Source organism: Gavialis gangeticus, unplaced genomic scaffold (assembly GCF_001723915.1).
Source record: "Gavialis gangeticus isolate Ggan-Ray unplaced genomic scaffold, GavGan_comp1, whole genome shotgun sequence".
In the NCBI taxonomy this organism is placed as follows: domain Eukaryota; kingdom Metazoa; phylum Chordata; order Crocodylia; family Gavialidae; genus Gavialis; species Gavialis gangeticus.
Window position 1 is genome coordinate 27,246,558 of NW_017729030.1, and position 19,835 is coordinate 27,266,392.

The 19,835-nt window shown below is 37.8% G+C and overlaps 1 protein-coding gene across 1 annotated transcript in view; it reads right to left on the bottom strand.

The window, feature by feature from the left end:
- FAT4 (FAT atypical cadherin 4) overlaps positions 1-19,835 on the bottom strand; it is a gene marked incomplete at its 5' end in the record, with an annotated part of 260,980 nt that overhangs the window by 11,305 nt on the left and 229,840 nt on the right. The window contains 6 exons of the mRNA XM_019521824.1: positions 4,435-4,652; positions 5,665-5,789; positions 7,702-7,881; positions 10,102-10,187; positions 14,415-14,722; positions 17,835-17,939. Coding sequence (XP_019377369.1) covers positions 4,435-4,652; positions 5,665-5,789; positions 7,702-7,881; positions 10,102-10,187; positions 14,415-14,722; positions 17,835-17,939 — 1,022 coding nt within the window. The remainder of the gene's footprint in view (positions 1-4,434; positions 4,653-5,664; positions 5,790-7,701; positions 7,882-10,101; positions 10,188-14,414; positions 14,723-17,834; positions 17,940-19,835) is intronic.

Here is a 19,835-nt window from a genome sequence, read left to right on the forward strand (position 1 = left end):
TACTATTTCTTAAATGTCAAATAGTTCATTCAAGGACAAAATTAAATTTACTTATGAAGTGTGAGGGGAAGCACTGGCTAATATGATGATAATACTTTTAATTCCTAGAAACTGTTATATACTGTGCATTTTCTAAGTTACTGAAAGAAATGACATATGAAGGCTGAAATGTTTGATCATATAGACTAGCTCTATTGCAGCTGCCAGAACATGCTCATGTCCTGGAAAGAGTTTGAATTATATGACTGTTCAAAAGTCTGGAATGTACAAATGTACCTAGTACATTTTGCCACTTGGGTCGTTTGTTTCCTGGATACACCTGATATGTCAGATAGAATTGTGTGGTTCTTTTTAGAAAACTGTACCACAAATCAGAGTTTCTGAGTTTGTGGTTTAGAATATCTTCAATAAAGTTCTGCAAAAAAAAAAAAATGACAGGATGGTTTTGTTTTTGCAAACTCAGGTAGCATATGGCTTAATTATGCCTCAAGAAAAGAGGAATCCCACATTTGGAACTTAGATTGAAATCCATCACATTTGTTAGCTTCAAAATATTTGTAAAACAATGACTTTTGTATTAAGTGAAGTTTTTACAGCTTACATTTAAATTAGGTGTTTTTTTCCTTTTTATTTGTTTGGACTTTTATAGATGAAGGGGAATGAAGACTTGAGAGAATTTCATTTTTATTTTTAGACTTCTATACCAAAAAAACAACAACTATATATGAAATGATAAGTTCAAGGCCTACTGAAATACTAAACCCAGGTCTTTAATTTCTAACTCCACATAATATAATTCTTCTACCTGCCAACAACCAATACATTCCCTAGTGATTTATGACCCTTAAGAACTTTCTTTTTCTTTAAAATTGCATGTGGCCAATGCTAACAGGCTCATAAATAACGCAGCACTGGCACATAGAAAATATAAAATTTCCAGTGACAAGACTTGATTGCGACTCCTTCAATCAGGAAGAAAGAATGTGGCTCCCAGTTTCTTGAACCACACCATATTTCTAAACTTGAAACAAATAGTTTATACTGATTACACGCTGAAGGGCCCATTTATGGGGTTTATTTGCAAGGCAGTGAGACTGGCCAAGGCAGTGAAACTGACCAGATTGAACCCCTAAACAAAAACACAGAATCCCATATAGGGGAAGCATTTGGCTGCACTGTTAAGCCATAAAGTCCCTTTTGTTCAACAAACAGCATATTCTTCTTTTAAAACAACATATTCCCTTTAAAATTTATAGCCTTCTGGTTTAGATATGACATAAATAATCATATTTTAACTTGCCCAACTGGCATATTTGTAGTTATTCAGTATTATTATGTATACCATTTATGTTGTAATACAGGGATTCACAGATTTTAAGAAAGGACCATTATGAACATATACTCTGCTTATCTATTTAAGACAATTCCATCAAGTAACTGCTGCACATACAACTTGTGGCAGAGTTAAAGCATAAGGTTTAGAAAGATAAACAATTTTGATTTACAGATTTAATTGGAGAATCCACCTTATCCTTTTGTAAATGACTGTAGTGATTCATTATCCTCACCGCTATCTTTTTCTTCTTTCTTGTTTCTTCCAGTCTGAATTAACTTAACTTCTACTTCTAGTGCCTTTGCCTTCTACATAAAAGAATCCTCTAAATTGGAGGTCAGCCACCTATAAGCTGTGAGCAGCTTTGTCAGCATTGAGTGGTGGGGGGCTTCACTCATGTTGCACTCTGGTTGCGCGGCAGGGAGAAGTGGCAGTGGGGAGAAGCAGTGGTGGTGGCCGGATCCTAGCACCAAGCTGCCTTGGACCTGAGCTGGGTGGTTCCAGTCCACCACCAGACAGCACTGCCAACCCCTGCTCTAAATCATAAAGAGATGCCTATTTATCCCAATACATCCATTTTTATTTTTATTTTTAAATAGAAAGACTTGTTGGACTTAATTTGTTCCTATTTTATTCTAATTTTATCCCATCATCATTTTACTAAAATCAGTTAAACAGATTAGAAAAATGGCAGAATGCACCACTGTACCATAATTTAATAGTAATAATATTAATTATTTTGATAAACAAGAACAAGTTAATGAGATTATCATTATAATTATATGCTGTCTTTTACAGATTTTTAGATATTACTGCTTTCATGTGATTACTATCTTGCTATTCAATAACTGTAAAGGGCCATACAAATCAAAACATCCAGCTAATTTGGAAGATGGGCCAATATTTTCAAACTCATATGCATAAAATTAATTTCCTAAGTGGTGCATATTCAGTTGCTGAAAAATTCAGAACGGAAGTCAGTGGGTCTCTAAATTGAGCTCAAAAAGATTAATAATTTGGCCACAATATGTAGAACATCATGGCACGTGAAGGAAGGTATGTGGTTAGTCTGAACCTCTAAATTTTTTACGTTGACAGAAGCCTTAAGGTTGAGTGGGCATGAAGCCTTGGACAAGCAGGAAGAAAAGAAAGACACAAAGTATGTGTCATTTCAGGTAATATGAATCAAGTGTCACAACTTGCAGTTTAGGATGCAAGCTTAACTAGAATTCAGTTTTAAGGTAATTCATCTGGGAATTGTCCACCAATAAAAAGTGCAAGGCAGATTAACTTTCCTTCCCTAATCTATAGGTCCTGGTAGACAGCTGTCCTCAGGTTTTCTGCTGTAATTATAGACAAATTTTAAGGATCTTACTGATACTTACCAAAATAGCCTTTATTAATAAAATTCTCTTTCCTTTTGTGTACCTAAATGGCAGTTTTCTAGCCATGTCCTTGGGCATTTTTCACTCTTGAGCCAGAAGCGTGCACATAAGACTGAACATATGCACATTAAGCTATGCACTGGTTGGGCATGTATTTGGTTTTATATAAGTGGGACAAAGCAAGGAGATGGGCTGGGGCGGGGGCGGGTGGAGGATCGTGACCCTCCCATGTTGTAGCCCTAAAGTGGAGGGGTTAAGGCACTTTCCCAGAAAAAAGAAGACCCAGGTTTTAGGCCTCCTTCACCAAGATGGTGTTTGGACCTGAATTCCTCTGACTTTCCAACAAAATGTTCCATCATGCCACTTGGTTAGGTGTTTATCCAGTCCCTCTCTTATGCTCCTTTGAAGCTGAAACACTGATGCTCAGATTTAACAGTCATTGGATAAAATGGGTGGTGGGCAGTCCAGTGGAGAAGTTTCTGCCCCACTGAACACACAGCAGCCACCTCCGTGAGCCACACACCCTCTAGCTTGCTCCCTTCCTCTTGGCCCCATATACCTCCCCATCTTGGCTGCTTCTTTCCCCTACTCCCAACAGTTAGCCACAGGTTTCTGGAATTCTACTTCACATGGCTAAGTTTTCAGATCACAGAGCTATCGATTTTTATATCTCTATTATGAGTGATAAAAGTAATATAAAAAGGGTGCTAGAATCTGGACTGGAAGGAAACGCCCTGTTCATTTAATACAACCCAATTTAAAATGTTATAATGAACTATTCTTTTAATACTAAATGATGAGGAATAGTTGCATGCAAATGGATGATGGATCCTGTGTTTCTTGGAAGCTGCTAATGTCAGAGAAGATCTACATGCTTTGTAAGAATGGAAACCAGGCAGGGGGACAATAACATGGCTGGCTGAATTATAGAAAGTGTGATCTTACGTAGGAGTTTCTTTCAAAGCTGGGAAAAAAACTGGAAAGATTTACAGTAGTCAAGGAAACTTGGAGCTTGGAGCAATAAAGAGGTTTGCCAGCATCACTGCTGTACTTATTAAGAATTCTGACTAAGTGGATTGAATCAAAGTCAGGGACTGAACCCATCCGTTTTTTTCTTGAGAAAGGTAATTTCTGCAGTGATAAACACTTGGGACAAAGCTATATGGAGCCTGAAGCATGAATTCAGCTATGCATCTCAAATCAGGTAATTATCGCCCTTTCTTTACATCTCCATTCAATGGAGAAGATAAACTCCAAGAAGGATAACTTTCTGGATCCAACATAAAATTGCCCGGTGTGATGAGGCATGTATGTTAGTAGTAATTCATGAAAACATGTTGTTTTGTTTGGCAGTCAGACATCATGGGGAAGAGAATTGGAAGATAAAAGGCCATGAGGGAGAAGTCTTGCACTTTAGAGTGTAACTAATTAGTGATATCAAATACGGCAACAAACACCGGTCCTGCTAGTCTTAGAGGTGTCATTACTCAGAATCTCGATGAAACTGATTAGAAAGAAAACCACTAAGATCTTTTGATACTTTGGCAAATAATGAGGAAATAGTTAGGAAGATGAATGACCCTGGAATAGTACCCAGCAGTAGTCTAAGCGCCAATATTTTCCAAAAAAAGGGCAAAGGTAACAGAGGAAGTGATTTTGATCACATCACAGCAGGCAGTTTAATCAAATCAAGTCAGCATTAGCTATAATCTTTACCTTCACAGTAGTGTAATTGCTGCTTTCCTGGACATGAATTAAAATTCCATTCTCACTCCTTGTTCTGAATTTCACTTCTAAACGGTTCACATTTGGGGGCTCCAAAATATTATCACGAGTGCCATGTCTCATCAGATATTCTCGTTTCTTATTCTGGCTCATGTGGTAGTCAAGGCGTCCTTTACCTTCTAATGACAAGGCAGTATCGGCAGTCATATCTAGGACAAAGGTAAGGGAAAGTGTTGAGCATATCTAATTATCTTCCTCAGAAATTGTCAAATTCCAAGCAGGTAGGTGGGAGAAAATGGAGTGACTGAAGCCTCCACCTCTCTACTTTTTGCCAATGTGGCTGAACCTGCATTAGTAGGAGTGTGAATAAAAGAGAAAGATAGAGGGAGAGGGAAAGAGCTGGAAAAAAGAGAATGAGAGAGAGATTGAGATACAGGAAAGAGACAGAGACACAGACAGAGACAGAAGTTAATAATTTACTGCTGGTATCAGTTAGCAGTAAATTAAAACTCCCTGGGAATAAGTGAGGGAATTTGGGCTCTCTGAGATATAATTCCTTCCCAGGGATGCTCCTGTTCCCCATCCTTGTAATAAAAATCCAACGGTAAGCTCTTTAGGGCAGTGACAAGGCCTTTCTATTATTTTTGTAAAGCGTCCAACACCTTTTGGGCTAATGTAAAAATAATTTAAAATACTAATGCAGTATAACCCCCCACACACATGCTCTCACAATTTCCATAAAATTCTTCTGTAATCTCATACTATAATGGTTTATACATTGACAAAAGCCATAGAAGCACTTGTAAGCAAATAGAGGATATGACATGAACAGAGCAATTGTAATTCCATATTTAATTCGAATATGAATTAATAACATTAATGCAGCAGGTAATCCTCTACTGTCCTTTGGTTTTTTAAGTTAAAGTGTCAAACTATCTATCATTACAGATTTTTTATAATGAGGTAAATAATGTGTATTTATTTGGATTTATAGATATATATGTGATTTTGTATTTGACGTTTCATCACATTCAAACTGATGCTAGGGCAAAAGATCATATATTACTTTTCTTCATAATTATTTAATACTGAATGCTGGCATGACACATTTTAATTATTTTAAAAAAGTACATTATCTTGTGCATCTAAACAGAAAATGCAATTGCATTTCATTCCACTTTAGATTAATTGTAAATGAAACAAATTATGATATCTACATACATTTTTCACAGTGTTTTCCAGTCAGTCCCTCTTTGCAATGACACTGTTGCCATGACCAGTGATCGACACAGGTGCCACCATGTTGACAAGGACTAATTGAACAAGCTCCTTCTAATCTAGGGCATCTAGAACAAATCAGAAGAGTAGTCATTGAAGCATGTATGCTGAACATACAGAACAATCCTCCTGAATACAGCCTCATGTGTGCTCCCTCTTGTACGTACCCTCTTACTCAGCAAGAAGGCAATTGTTTAAAGGCTCTATAAAACAGTAAAATTTGCACTCTAGAAGTCTAATATATCTAAATGGGTCCCATTTTCAATGCCAAATTTTAATTGTATTAGAAATGAAGGAAGATTTCAGAGGGAATTGGATTCCCATTAACAGAGAAGGGGAAACAGAAACTTTTTTTTGGCTTGTCCACACTCATGAAAATTGATCCAAATTAAAAAGTGTGAATTTCAGATAGACTGGTTAAAAAACATTAACTTCTTGGGTGACCTTGAGATTATTAAAGTGACCTTGATTAGCTCGTGTTTATTCTACTGAAGACAGTAATTGTAAGACTATTCACATAGGCATTTAATGTGATTTAACAATTATATTTAAAAAAATGGCTTAACCTTCCTGAGTGTCCCTCTTTAGATAAGCCATTTTATTACTTCACATTAGATTATAAACTCTACAGTTTGTAATAATTTTCATAAGCACATATAACCACGTGAACACTCATGAATACTAATCTTCTCAAAGACCACTGTTCTCAAGCATGTTTCAATTGCTTTATGAAAGTCATAAAACAGTTATACAGTAAAAACAATTGGAAATCATAAAATTACATTATATGATTTTAAGTTATACTCAGATCCTTCCCTTAACTTTTTCAGTCTCGTTTTCTACAAATATTATAGAGCTAGGAAAGAAAAATGAAAATTGTGTAAGTACTCTAAAAAAAAATCTGAAACAATAACGGGGAAAGCAACTGGTGAAGAATAAACCAGAACAGAATGCACTACTTTTAGGTACAAAGGAGTAATGTCATCAGAATCTTTGCCCAACATAAAATGAGCCCAGAGATTTTCAGACCTGGTGGTCTTTGAATGAGGTTACCACTCCAGAGTTTTAAGCAGATACAAACACAGTAGTAAGGTATAAGGTTAAGTGGAAAACCCATCCAACCCATAAATATGTTTGTAGACAATTATCTTTTTAAAGGAGGTGGGCATGGGTGGGGGGGGTTAACATTCAATCTACCAAACACATGTGAAATAAAGCGTAAAGCCACCTTTCATTGTTAAACAGTCCAAGGTACTACTGAAAAGGTTTTGCCTGGCATCAGTCTTGGCCTTTGAGAGATAACAAAATTAAGAGATTTTTTTTAACTTAGTGGGATGTTCCAAAATGCTGTCTTCTAGGAAAACAGTACAGGAGTTGATATCTACAGTCTAAAGAGCCTTAGGAGGCCTTCTACCATAAAGTTCACAAACTAGGGAGGTGAAAGCAGGAAGGATGAACTAGCAACTGTGGTCTTGCAAGCGATACTGTTGCCACAACTATAACTTCAAACAAGATGAAAAAGACCCAGCAAATTCAGCTAATCAATCATTTCTGAAAGTGTTCTCACAAAGGGAGATGTTGCAAGAGAAATGCAGTGATATTTGAGAGGTAAAATGAGAGAACAGACATGTGGGACAAAAACGGGGAGGTTTAGTGAACCATTCCAATACAGTTAAGTCCAGGTGGAATTTACTTGAAAATGTAAGTATAAAGCTACTCTATTTCAGACCGCTATAAAACAATAATAATAAACAGAAATATACTGTTGCTGCTTTAAAGAAAATTGCAATTGGGTTTCTTCAGTCTCTCAATTTTGATTTTTTTTCCATCCAAATTTAGATTCTTCCAAAGTTCTTTACATTTTATAATATAGTTTCCATTCATGTTTCCAATAAATATTTGAGTTAGTTAATGCCTCACTCTTGCACTAGTTTCCTTTGTTATCTATTCTGTGTATATGATATTATAGACTTGACATACTGATCTAAGATTCCATGAGCTGCCAAAGCCTGGCTGGGTTCCAGAGGACGTCCATTGACTGCAAACTCCATTATGCAACCCACAAAATCATGGCTTTCCACCTGTCCTCTTCTTTGAAGTATTGGCTCTAGAGATCTGATGCCACCAACAGTAACTCGATTTGGTTGAACATCCAGGGTCCTAGAGCAAAAATAGAAGAATTAGTGAATTCACATCAGCACATAAAGGAGCACCAATGGAAATAGATCATCAAATGACTCTAAATATACCACAGAATCTATTTCTGCATTCAATTTCCTCAATTTCTGTGGTTCATTATTTAAAATCACAGATTTATTATATCCAATGATGAATCAGTTCCAGTTAAAGGCAATCTAAAATAATAATTAAAATAGGCCTCAGCTTTAAGTTCTCAATCAGTTTTTACTCAAGATATTTATCCGATTGATTTGACTGAGAGTTTTGGTTCAGTCTGTATTGAATAAGGATGTGACCAAATGCTATTTTAAATTGTGGGTTATATTAAAATAACTGTAAAATGGATTCATGATTTTACAAGGGAATAAACTATTTTTAAAGAACAAACTATGTAGCTAAATGAAACAACATGAAATGCAATCAGGAGTAATGCTACAAATAGCAATGGTACTTAGATTAATAAAGCAACTTTCATCTTCTAAATATTTTTGAAATCCTAACTAATTAATCCTCATAACACTCCCCATAACAGAAACAGAAAATTGCTACTAATAAAATGCAAGAAAAAAGCAAGTAAAATGAATAATAAAGTGAAAGATGTAGCACACATATGATTTGGTGCCACTTCATAAGAAGTTAAAGTAAAGCTCAATAATCCCAGATTGAAATTTTGGAGATAGTTTAACTGCTAGAATTTCATTCCTCCATTTGGTAAAGTGAACATGATGGGTTAAATATGGTTTTAAAGCAGTATGAGGTTTTACTTTAGAAAATTTCCAGTACTAAACGCTGCAGAATTTACATTTTTCAAAGAATACTTGAGTTGGAAAGAGGCAGAGTAAATAAAAAACAGAATGCTACCAAATGCTCTGTTAATTGCTGCTGAGGTAACATTGTGATATTTAAAAGAAAAATTCTGGGGTAAAATCCTGTCTTCACTGAAGTCAATCTGACTTGGTTTCTGTCTTTACTGGCACTTGCTCTCCCCTGCCCGCTTCCCTCCCCCTGCTGTCAGATGTAGCTCCAGGGCCATTCCCTGCCAGGGCATGGAGTACAGGGAAGCACAGGCCCTGCGGGGCCGTACAGCAATGTCCTGGGGCCAGAGCTGCACCTCTGCTAATAGGACAGGTAGGGGAAGGAGCTTCCATGTGCTGGGAGGGAATGGAGCCAGAGCTGGTGAGCTGCTAAGCATGACAGTAGCGGGTGCGGAAGGGAAAGAGGCTGCAAGGACAAGGAAGGGGAATAGGGCCAGAGGCTACAGAAGGTAAATGGAGGAGGAGGGGTGAGGGGCAGATAGCTGCTGTGGCTCTGACTCTGGCTGTGACCTAGACTCAGCGTTGGAGTCAAAGCCACAGCAGCCATTTGCCCTGGTCCTTCCACCTTATACCTGAACCCAAGATGAGGGGCTTTTTTCCTATGCTGAATGGGACCAGGGAAAAAAAAACAAACTTGTCCTGGATTTGCATAAATATTGTAAATTCACCTCCCTGACAGTCGGAGGGGAGCAACTTTCTGACTGGAGAGCATGTTTTTGTGGCAACTGTAGTGTTTTGAGATGGGGACTTTGTGCATATGCACATCCCTTCTAATGCTGAATTTCTGTAGTACTTCCAAGTACTGTAGCACTTGTGGCACTACTAATGCACATCTGTCTATTGTCTCTGTCTGTCTGCTACTCTGATTTTATAACCAGTTTTGGCTAAACTGTGATCTAAACTCTGGTTCCATGAAGGTAGATATGAACCTTCTTTATCATTGTCCAGTCAAACCACTGTTGTGCAACTGATCCTTTCCCCCAAAGCCAAAGCACAAAGCGAATTAGAAAGTGAGCTGTTTGGGCTCTTCCACTTATTCCTGCCCTTTACAAGGCACCAATTAGCACAGCTGAGCTTTACCAACAAAGGAATACACTGTAATTTGCTGCTGCTGTCATAGGATAGTTGAAAATTACTCCTACCACAACTACCACCTCCCAGATCTAAAAGGAACCAGACAGGGAAGTAGAAAGATACATATACCGAAAAAATAAAGTCTTCTGGGGCCACTTCTGAAGCTGTTGTGCCTAAAAGAACAAGCTTTCCTGTTGCTTGACAAAGTAGTTGTTCTAAATGTCTCCTGTATTTAGAGAGGGTGGTTTTAATTTTTATTATTGTTAGTTCTCTCTTTTCATTTATAGCAAAAAACAAAAAAAGAAGTATTTACCAGTCAGTGGCAACAGCCACATTACTAACAGTACAGTAGCCTGGCTCCTGATCTTCAGAACAGGAATCCACTGTCAGGGATGCTGCCTGCAAAGCAACAAATGTATTAAATATTAAGAGGACAAAATGTAAGCTTTCAACAGTATTTATATCAGGCTCCTGACACATGTTACTTTTAAGATGTGGCTGACTGGTTAATCACATCTTAAGTAGCAACCTGGCCACATGTTCATTCAATGAATGGTGTGATAAAAGCAGGAATAAGTGGCAAGGTTATTATGCAATATACATATAAAAACTGTGTCACTGATTCCTATTGTGCTTTTAAGTGAGTGTGTGGCCAGTGGTTCCAGCCCCCGAGACTGCTGTGTGCTTTGGAGGCTGGAAGAACTGGTCAGCTGATCAGGGCTCCAAGCTGGGGGAGCACAGCGACTTCCACCAGCTGCGAGCCCAGATCAGCCGGTGGAGCTCCAAACCCTGGAAGCACAAGGTTTTTCTCCATGGCCAGCAGCTCCAATCACTAATGGGCCTCCATGGTACACCCTCAACTGGAAGCCCCATCAGTAAGCATCATCAAGAAAATGCGTAAAAACAACTGGATATCAAAAATCCTTCTTGACCCTCTCAGAACTCATACTGGCCCAAAGTCATCTTACTTTTCTACAAAAGAAATCTGAGGATACTGTGATGGAAGAGAAGATCTAACTTCTTGCAGTCACAATAAGACTTCAAACACAATTTTTTGTTACAATTACCTCCCCCACCCCCCCGCCCCACTTTCCAAATCTGGTATTTCTACCACCAAGGCTCTCTATCTCCATACTCCACCTGTTTGCAGGTCAATTGTATACTAAGATGACCCATTGAGATGATGTATGTATGCAAAGAGGGCATGTGCAAACTATTCTATCACTGGTCAAAAATAACAATCATTACAGTGGGATATAAAACTATCAATGAAGCTAATGCTCTCAGAGCACTCTTTAAACGAGCTCTCATAGATCTCATTCCTATAGCTTTTCTTGGCTATCTAGGTCATTACGGAAGCAAAAAATAGCTTAAAGTGATATAGAAAAGCCATCTTCCTACAATATTGATAATTACACTGTAAAGTAAGATAGAATAACACTCTAGAAGGGGCTTACTGACACATGCATTAAAAGCAATGAAATGACTGCCATTATTTTTAGTTGGAGTTAAATCAGGCTTTCTAAAGTAACAGAAAAAAATGCATAAAGCCCATTTCCTATAATAACAATAAAAGATTAATGCATTTCTTAAAAATGAAGATTAATTATTCCTTAAGTCAAATTTTCAAAAAAAATAAAACATGATCCTCTAACTGTATATATCAGCTTCTCAGATTACCTCAAAATGTGTGGCAGAGGTTTAGGGAAAATTTAAATCAAGTGTTACTTTTTGACAACAGTTTGGTCTATGTTTATGCTTAGGTAACTCTACAGGAGTTATACAAAGACTAAACACTACTGGTATGCTATTACTTTATAATACATTGGCATTTCTTTTGCCTACAACTAAGTTCACTCACCACTAATATGACTGTCTTGCTGAAAACTCCACGCATTATTTCTTAATACATACCATGTGCTGACACGTTGCGTTGACCAAATGAATTCATGCCTCTCAAACTTAAATCATGTCCTATAATGTCTATACTGTGTATTTTTTTCACTGTTTCATTTTTATAATGAAAATTCATCTTGCATTTCTTTTCATACATACTGACCAGCCCACCTCTCTTGAGAAACATCAGTATGCAATACCTAAGTACATTAGATGCCGAGTATAAATGAAACAGATCATAGAGCACTCAACCGCCCCCCCCCTCCCCCCAAAAAACCTGATTGGTTTATATGCTGTGACATGTATATATATTTTCTTTCAGAATATTAATGACAAAAATGAAAGGTGCATATTTGTTTTTAGTTAGCTTAATAAATATAATTTCCCTAATATACATTTCTACGCATTCACAAACTCAGGATGAGCTATAACTCTCTCTGAAGGACTGGATATTTGAGAGCATATTTTCCTTGGACCAGAGTTCATACAATTTCTTTTCTAACATTAGTCAAATGTTCCTGCTTGTTACTTTAACATTGTTACCTTTTCAAGTTATGAGAGTTTCTGTCCTGTCACTCTGCAATATCTCAAGACTGACAACTTAATGATTTTACCAGTTTCCGATAAAATCCCACTGCACTGTAGGAAATGACAGATTTGAAATCCAGTAGGGGGTTATTATATACTTTTTTTGACATGCGGGAGACATTTTTTCCTTCAACAGAAATTCTTAAGACAAAGGCGATTCTTTCACATTTCGTATTTGTAAACATCTGATATGTTTGGGAAAGCTTTAATGAAGACATTTTTTCAGAGGTGATGGTTTCTATAAAGCTTGATTTTAATTTTAAGCATTCACAAAGGTAACTTTCTGGAAAAGATCTTTTTTGTGCTGCCATGTATACTACAGCCCCTTTTATAAATCCAGGACTCAATTTGTATGACAAACATTTTCTTTCATGTACTCACTTATTTGTTACCACAGTATAAATATAGATATACACACACATCTTTATTTAGACATCCACTGTATAGATTAGGTTACTTGCTAAAATCCACACTTGGATACCTAACGCATCCCTTAGATGTCTAGTTAAAGACCTTTCTTAGAAAACTGGAACTAATGTATTAAATATTAAAATTAACATGCCCTAAGACAAAATCATTATCTACATTTGTAAATATCTTTCATGAAAATGTAGAAGATGATGGTATCTACAGAAACACTCACAAAAAAATTCAAAATTTGGAACAAACTATCCACCTTGAACACACATGAATGAAGAAAAATAGTCTCAGCAACACAGTTGCATTGAAATGAAAAGGGTTTCAGGTTCAAGCTGCCTGCAGACAAAGATATAAATGATTTGGTCAGCAAAGGCAGGAGGCAGAGCCCCACTACTGTGCAACAACAAGGACCTACACATACCATAGTGTAAGAAGGTATGAGAGAGCAGTACATCAATTCCAGGTGCTACTTTAGAGTCAGCACCAGGATAGTGGGCCCTGGGGAGCCTCTACCATGGCAAAAGCAGTCTGTACCATGGGAGCTGCAGTAGCAGTCCATGTGCATGGAGGTAAGATACTCTAGAGCTCGGCCCCCTGGCTCCTTTCCCAAGGTGCAATAATTCCAAGTTACACCTCTACATAGATATTGTAGCCCCTAGCTACACTCAGGACATTTATATTCTTGAACCCATAATGCATGCAACTCTGTAACAGCATACTTGGCACAATGACTGAAATATTTTGGATTGGCTGTATCAGCGTTTGGCTTTTCTGAGCAAAGAGCAGTGTTTATGTGGTAAACTGTGATTTTTGCAGCATGTAATCATGAAAAGTCTTCAGGATTCAGAAAAGGCTATGTGGTGTAGAACATCTAATTCCTTCAGTCCTTCCACTACTTCTAGCCTAACAGGGAAAACAAAATGTGGAGGTCTAAGGAATATCTGTCCAATGTTTGAAATATTTGCTTCCCTTTGAAGAGGAAAGTATTTGGTTGACCAAATATGATGACAAACTTACTTTGCCTGATGTTCAACTAGTTCAAAAAGAGCATATTGTTTGGGCTGTGTGTTCTGATTAGGAAATACTGTTAAGAAATTAACAGAAAGATGAGGCAAAGAGAAAGAAAATCCATAGAGAAAATAGAATGAGAACTGGAAAAGGGCGAAGTGCTATGTATATGTCAACCAGCTGTACCAGCCTAGAGTTTGGAGGATCTCTTCCCTCCTAAGGTTTCTCTTTAAACTAGACAAAAGAATACTTGCCTGATTAAACAAACATGAACACCCTTAAAAATAAATGGGTTTAAATAATAGAGGGTGGGAAACCTTCAAACTTGATTGGATTTGTAAAAGTCCTAAAATACAGAGAACTCTAAAAATCCAAGAAATCTGCCTATCGCTGCTCTACAGATACCAAGGTGAAGTATCTTCTGGGTTTCACTACTGTTTTAGTCTTTTGCTAATAGTCTTTCCCATAATCTACACTAGTTAATTAGTCTCCTGGATAGCAATTTTGTTAGTTAATTATTTTCATACCTATTTGTCACATTTAAAGGGGCTTTCTTTTAGCCTGAGCAAACTATTATAATTCTTTCAGCCAAACTTGTCTATGATAGAAATGAGTGTTTTTCCAAAATGGTACCTTTTAAAAAAAATTCTATGGAAAGCAACGTTACTAGAGTTTGCTGATCTTTAACTTAATTCCCAATTCAGCATTTCTTACCATTCCAGCTCTCCGGGCAATAACAGTGTGAAACTGTCCATCAGACACCTTCTTCATTGTGGTAAGTTTGTATGTACCACTGCCCAGGTTGTAGGAGAATCTCAGCCTTTCTTCTGTTATTTCCAAGGCCAGGAATTCTGCCTGCTCTCCAGTCTGATTGTCATAGTTATACAACATTAGGGCATTACTTTTGATAGTGGCAAACTTGATATAAATATAATTGTTGTTTGGATCCATACTGGGAAATTCCATATAGGACAACTCTTCAAATCCATAACTATTCAATTCACAATGATTTCCAAAGACACCTGTAAAAGAGGTTACATGTTAACTAGTTATTACAACATTGGATCAAAGTTCATACCATTTCTAGTAACAAATCAGGTGGTTCTGTGCTTTGAAATATGTTTATGATTATTATTTTTAAAGGCATTAGTTATCTATCTTGGATAAAAAGTCTTGTCCACACTTTTATTTACTGAAGTATGTATATTCTAAAACTGTAGATTAAGATAGAGACATTTTCACTGAATAAAATGTATATATGAGATATTAAGGTTACGTTACACTGCTTGAAAAACCAGTGTTCACATCTTGTCTAATGTGGGTATTAATGAATATAATGTTTATATTACTGCAGATGTGGAGATAAATTGGTTAACAGAACTTTTTTTTAATACATGGCAATGAGTTTTCCATTCTGCTTCCCATTCCACTTTTATAACCTTTCTGAGATTGATTTATAGCCAGACAGCTGATAAAACTTAGTTCATCTCCTTCCCTCCTCTCAAACTGTGTGTTTGTATTTTGTTTGTGTTCATTCTTTTTCAATTTAGTTTTTGACATTACTTTTATTGTTACTGCACTACTAAGTCAATTTTTTCCCCCTATAAATATTAGTGAACTCTGGTAAATATAGTGCAGAGAAATTCAAGCCACTGCCCAGGCACCCCATGGCTATTTACCCTGTACCCACATGATCATGGGGCAGTGACAGCATAGGGCTTAGACCCAGGGCAGAACCACAGTTTGCTCCCTGCATGTCCCTGCCTGCAGAACCAATGAGTGCAGCGTGGATGGGCCAGGGCGAGATACGATCAATTGCCCTTTCCACCCACCACCGTGCCTGGCTGGGCCACCCACCCTCACTTTTTCCCAGCCTGCAACACCCCATAGAAACTTCTTAAGTGGTCCTCCAGCCCCCAAAACTGCCCACCCCTGTTCTAGGAATTACTAAAATATAGTGGTAGGGCTTCTCTGGCTTTATTCTTTGAATTTTGGTTTTAGAACAAAAAGTTTTATAAGCAGAATATAAACAGACGTGACTAATATTGAAGTGGAACAGTGGAATAATACAGTGGAACTCAGATTTTTCTTACTTGGATGGTTCAGCAACCTACTTAATTTGCAGTGGATCAGTGCTGTAGCAAGGTGTGTGTGTGGCGGGGGGGATGGGGTGAGTGGGGTGACTGCCCCAGGTGTCGAAGTGAAAGGGCACCAACAAGCACTGCTCAGCCTGGGCGGGACATGGGACAGAGCCGCGGCTCACTTGGGGGGGCACGGAGACAGGGGAAGGGTGGCTTCTGCCACTGCATGCACTGCAAGAGCAAGCATGGTAAGGGGGTGTATGCCCCTTGGATCTGTGCACAGGGCAAGGGCAGGTTGCCGCTGTGGGCTTTGCCCCATTCATTGCTATGGCACTGCAGTAGATTGCTGATTACCAAGGCTTTTGCTTCAAAAGGCTCTGCCTCTCTGATTGGCTGGAATTCATCAGTAGTTCTGCATAGCTAATTGGAGAAGTGGAACCATTTGGAATAAAAGCCACTGCAAACAGCTGAAGTATCTCAGTGGCTTTCACAACTGTTTCTGTACCCCACATCTTCACAAGGGGAACATAATGTGGCGAAGCATCCTGGGTCTATTGCAAATTGTTTTGGAGCTAGCCATGTTTTCTCCCATGCATTTAACAAGGTGTAACAGTCATAAAAATAAGTGCCATACTACATATTTCAAATTATATCGCTAATTGACAGAAGTGATAATTAAGTTTTTTCATTCCTTGTCTCTTCTTTTTGAAGGGCCATAAATGAGGCTGAGAGCAGAACCTCTGATATTACACCCAGGTCTTGGGTTTCTGGCATGCTCAGCAGTGGGTTGGGATACCATTTGGGGATCTTCACCAGAGGTATAACATGACACTGCACCCTAGGCAATGGTGGCTCACAAGGCAGTAGCAGCTCTTATTTTTGCACACATACCCCTACTCCCAAGTTAGCACTTGGAGCTGCTGTTCCAGTCACCCTGCCTTTAGTTATGCTCACCATCGCATTTATAGAGCTCACACATGTAAAGCATGAATAGGTGAGAAGGGCTTATTTTCTTAGAGACTTAACAGAGCACTCTGGGTGCCTGTAGATGTGTGGGGCATGTGCTCCAATGCTCTGTAATTACAGTGTGTCAGGGCAGACTCATGCTCCAGTAGCCTCAGCATCTTGTGTATTCAAAATGGTGGTGAACAAGGTTTGGTTAAAGCAACCTACTGCCATTTTGAAGTGCAGGATGCTGCATACACGAGACACGGTGGGTGCTTTAATTAGAATGGCTCTTGAGCCATTCTAAATAAAGGGACCCTCCACACCTCTAGAGCATATGTAAAGACATCCTCTGTTGCTCCAGTTTAAATATGGAGTCAGGTGTGACCAAAGGTGGCACAAGAAGGGAGGCTTGATTGTGACAGGTCCTTAATCAGGATATTCAAAGTGAAAGGCTCCGTGCCTACTCCACAGGCCATTTGATAAATCCAAGGGACAATTAAAAACCTGGAGGGATTTTCTTTGCTGAACATTTATTTGGGGAATATTTACCACAAATTGAAGTTTTGATAGGCTCAAAATTATTTACTAATTTCTGCTGATTGTAATGAATAGTTTCAGCCAAGCAAAATAAATTAAATAAAAATAAAAGCAAAATGTCAGAACTTCTATGTCCTGAACAGGTGGTTGAGGCAGTCATGTGGGACATGGCAGACCGAGATTTAAATCATTTCTCTGCCTTAACTATGGTAGGGATTTGAACCAGAATGTCCCAGTTCCTAGCCAGTATCTTAACTAGTGGCCAGTAGAGATTTCTGGGGTAGGTTTTTCTCAACTTCTCCTGTTCAGCTATAATAGATTTAAATGATTCAGAAAAAGAGAGGATTACTCATCTCTCAGTGGTTACAGCACTCTTCTGGCATGTAAAAGTCATGGGTTTAAACCTCTGCTTCCTAGAGCAGGAGGTAGTAGGCATTAATTTCTCATGATATGCTAAACTGAGCTAAAGAAATGGGTAAATAGAGATTCACAGAGCTTTTATTTATATAAACCTAATGAAGCTCAGCTAACAAAATCATTAGTGTAAGAAACCAAAAGATATGCTTACCAAATGGACAGTGACAATAGTATCCTTCCACTCCACTTTGGCAGGAGCCTCCATTGAAACATGGGTTGCATTCACAGTAATTGACAGCAGAGTCGCATGTTTTTCCTGCAATCAGGCAACAGAGTAAGTCTTCAGGTTAGAGTATTCATGTCATTTTCCAAATAGGTCTAACATTTAGACATCCAGATTACAAGGGAATCCTAATATATAGTTCACATGTGGTTTAGAAACATACTTATGTATACTTATCTTACATGGGTGTTGGGAGACTTAATTGCTATTTTTCAAGAGCACTGCCATCATTAGATGGAAGGTGCTATTTGGCTGCGAAGTGTGGTTACCCCTAGTGTATTTTGAGTGAAATGAACTCATTAGGGTGACAAGAAGCAAAAATCAATGGAAACCCTAACCTGAATTAGTACGAACATAGCAGGATTAACACAGGCAGGTATTGTATATTAGACAATTTTTTGTGCTTTTCTTCATCAATTACAATCTCCTTCCTGACTTGGAGGGGCCATGGCTCTCTGGAGTTAAAGCATCTTACCTTGGTCCAGCTCTTGTCTAAGCAGACACTGTCACATATGGTAAATATTATTCATTAGAGAATAAACTGAGTCACATAATTCATTTCAACAAGGAAAGGAGCCTAGCATAAAACTGAATATTTTAACAGATGCCGAATAAAAGCAATGGGGATCTGTTCATATTTGAAACAGCAGCAACAAAAGAAATTATATGGACTACCACAAGTACATACATAAACTAAAATTCTGTCCAGATGGGAAAAAAGCAAAAACTACTTGTCTTTACTTTCAAGCCCCTTCATAGCTCAGCCATATCTTGTTCCTCACCTCTTGTTCCTAATATCACATACAGCTGTCGATGTCTGCCTCTTGTCTGCCAGTAAAGTTTTGCCCGTTTTGTTTCAAAATTCATCTTTCTTTTTTGCCCTTTGCTACTTCTAAAAAACTACTAAACTAATTACCCACTTTCAAATTTCCGTACTGTCTTTGCTTACAAACATACTTTTCAATAACTAGCCAGTGGTGTGCTAATATTTATTCCACTAATCATAAATTATTATAATTGTATCACAATAAATATACTGGATATTGCTTGTACTAGAAAACAGAAGTATCTTGTGCATCTCAAGTCCAGATAACCCACAGCCTTAGTTAACAGAAAAGCACTTCTGTTCTATGTCACAAATGTACCAGTACACAGTACTTTATTACTTAACCAGCCTCCTATATTTCTGAAGATTATGTGTCTTTCTTAAGTCTTTAAAAAAAATCAAGGATATACTACGTTAACTTGGCTAGCGTCACAGAAACTTTGCAAGTGGAGTCTACCTGTTTTAGCAGCTTTTGATGAGGGCTTTGTAAATGATCAGTCATCTCTCCTGTCTACATCAACTTGGTCAGTGGACAGCAGTAAACCAAAGCAATGGAGAATGCTTGTGATTTAAAATTAATTCCTAACTTCACTATAGATATTAAAAGCCGTTCCAGTCCCTCCACTTGATTTTGATTTTTTAAATTTCTTCTTCTCCTTTTTTCCCCATCCTCATTTCTGTTGACCTATGCGTTGAATTAGCTGAAGAACCTGGATATTTACTTTTACACTGCATATTTTAAACAGTTTTAACATCTTCTTCCTCTTTTAATAACTGTTTGAACAACTGTTAATACCAATAAAAGTCTAGTTGTATTCACACCAGCTGTTTTAACATTGAAGATGCACTCCCTGATTAAGCTAGTCAGGGGGCTCTTTAAACTAACATTTCCTTAGAATAGAGAGGAAATCCAAGGCATTTTCGGCTGTTCACTGAAGTGCTAAAGACTTGTGAAGAATATTCTTATTTATGTTTGAAATCTTGTGATGATTTAACAAAGCTGCTTCTAAATCAGCAAGGATCGCTTATCCTCTTTAAATCAGAGTAACAAACTCATCCAGCAGGGAAGACTCTTATGGATAAAAATCATCAGGAGACAATGG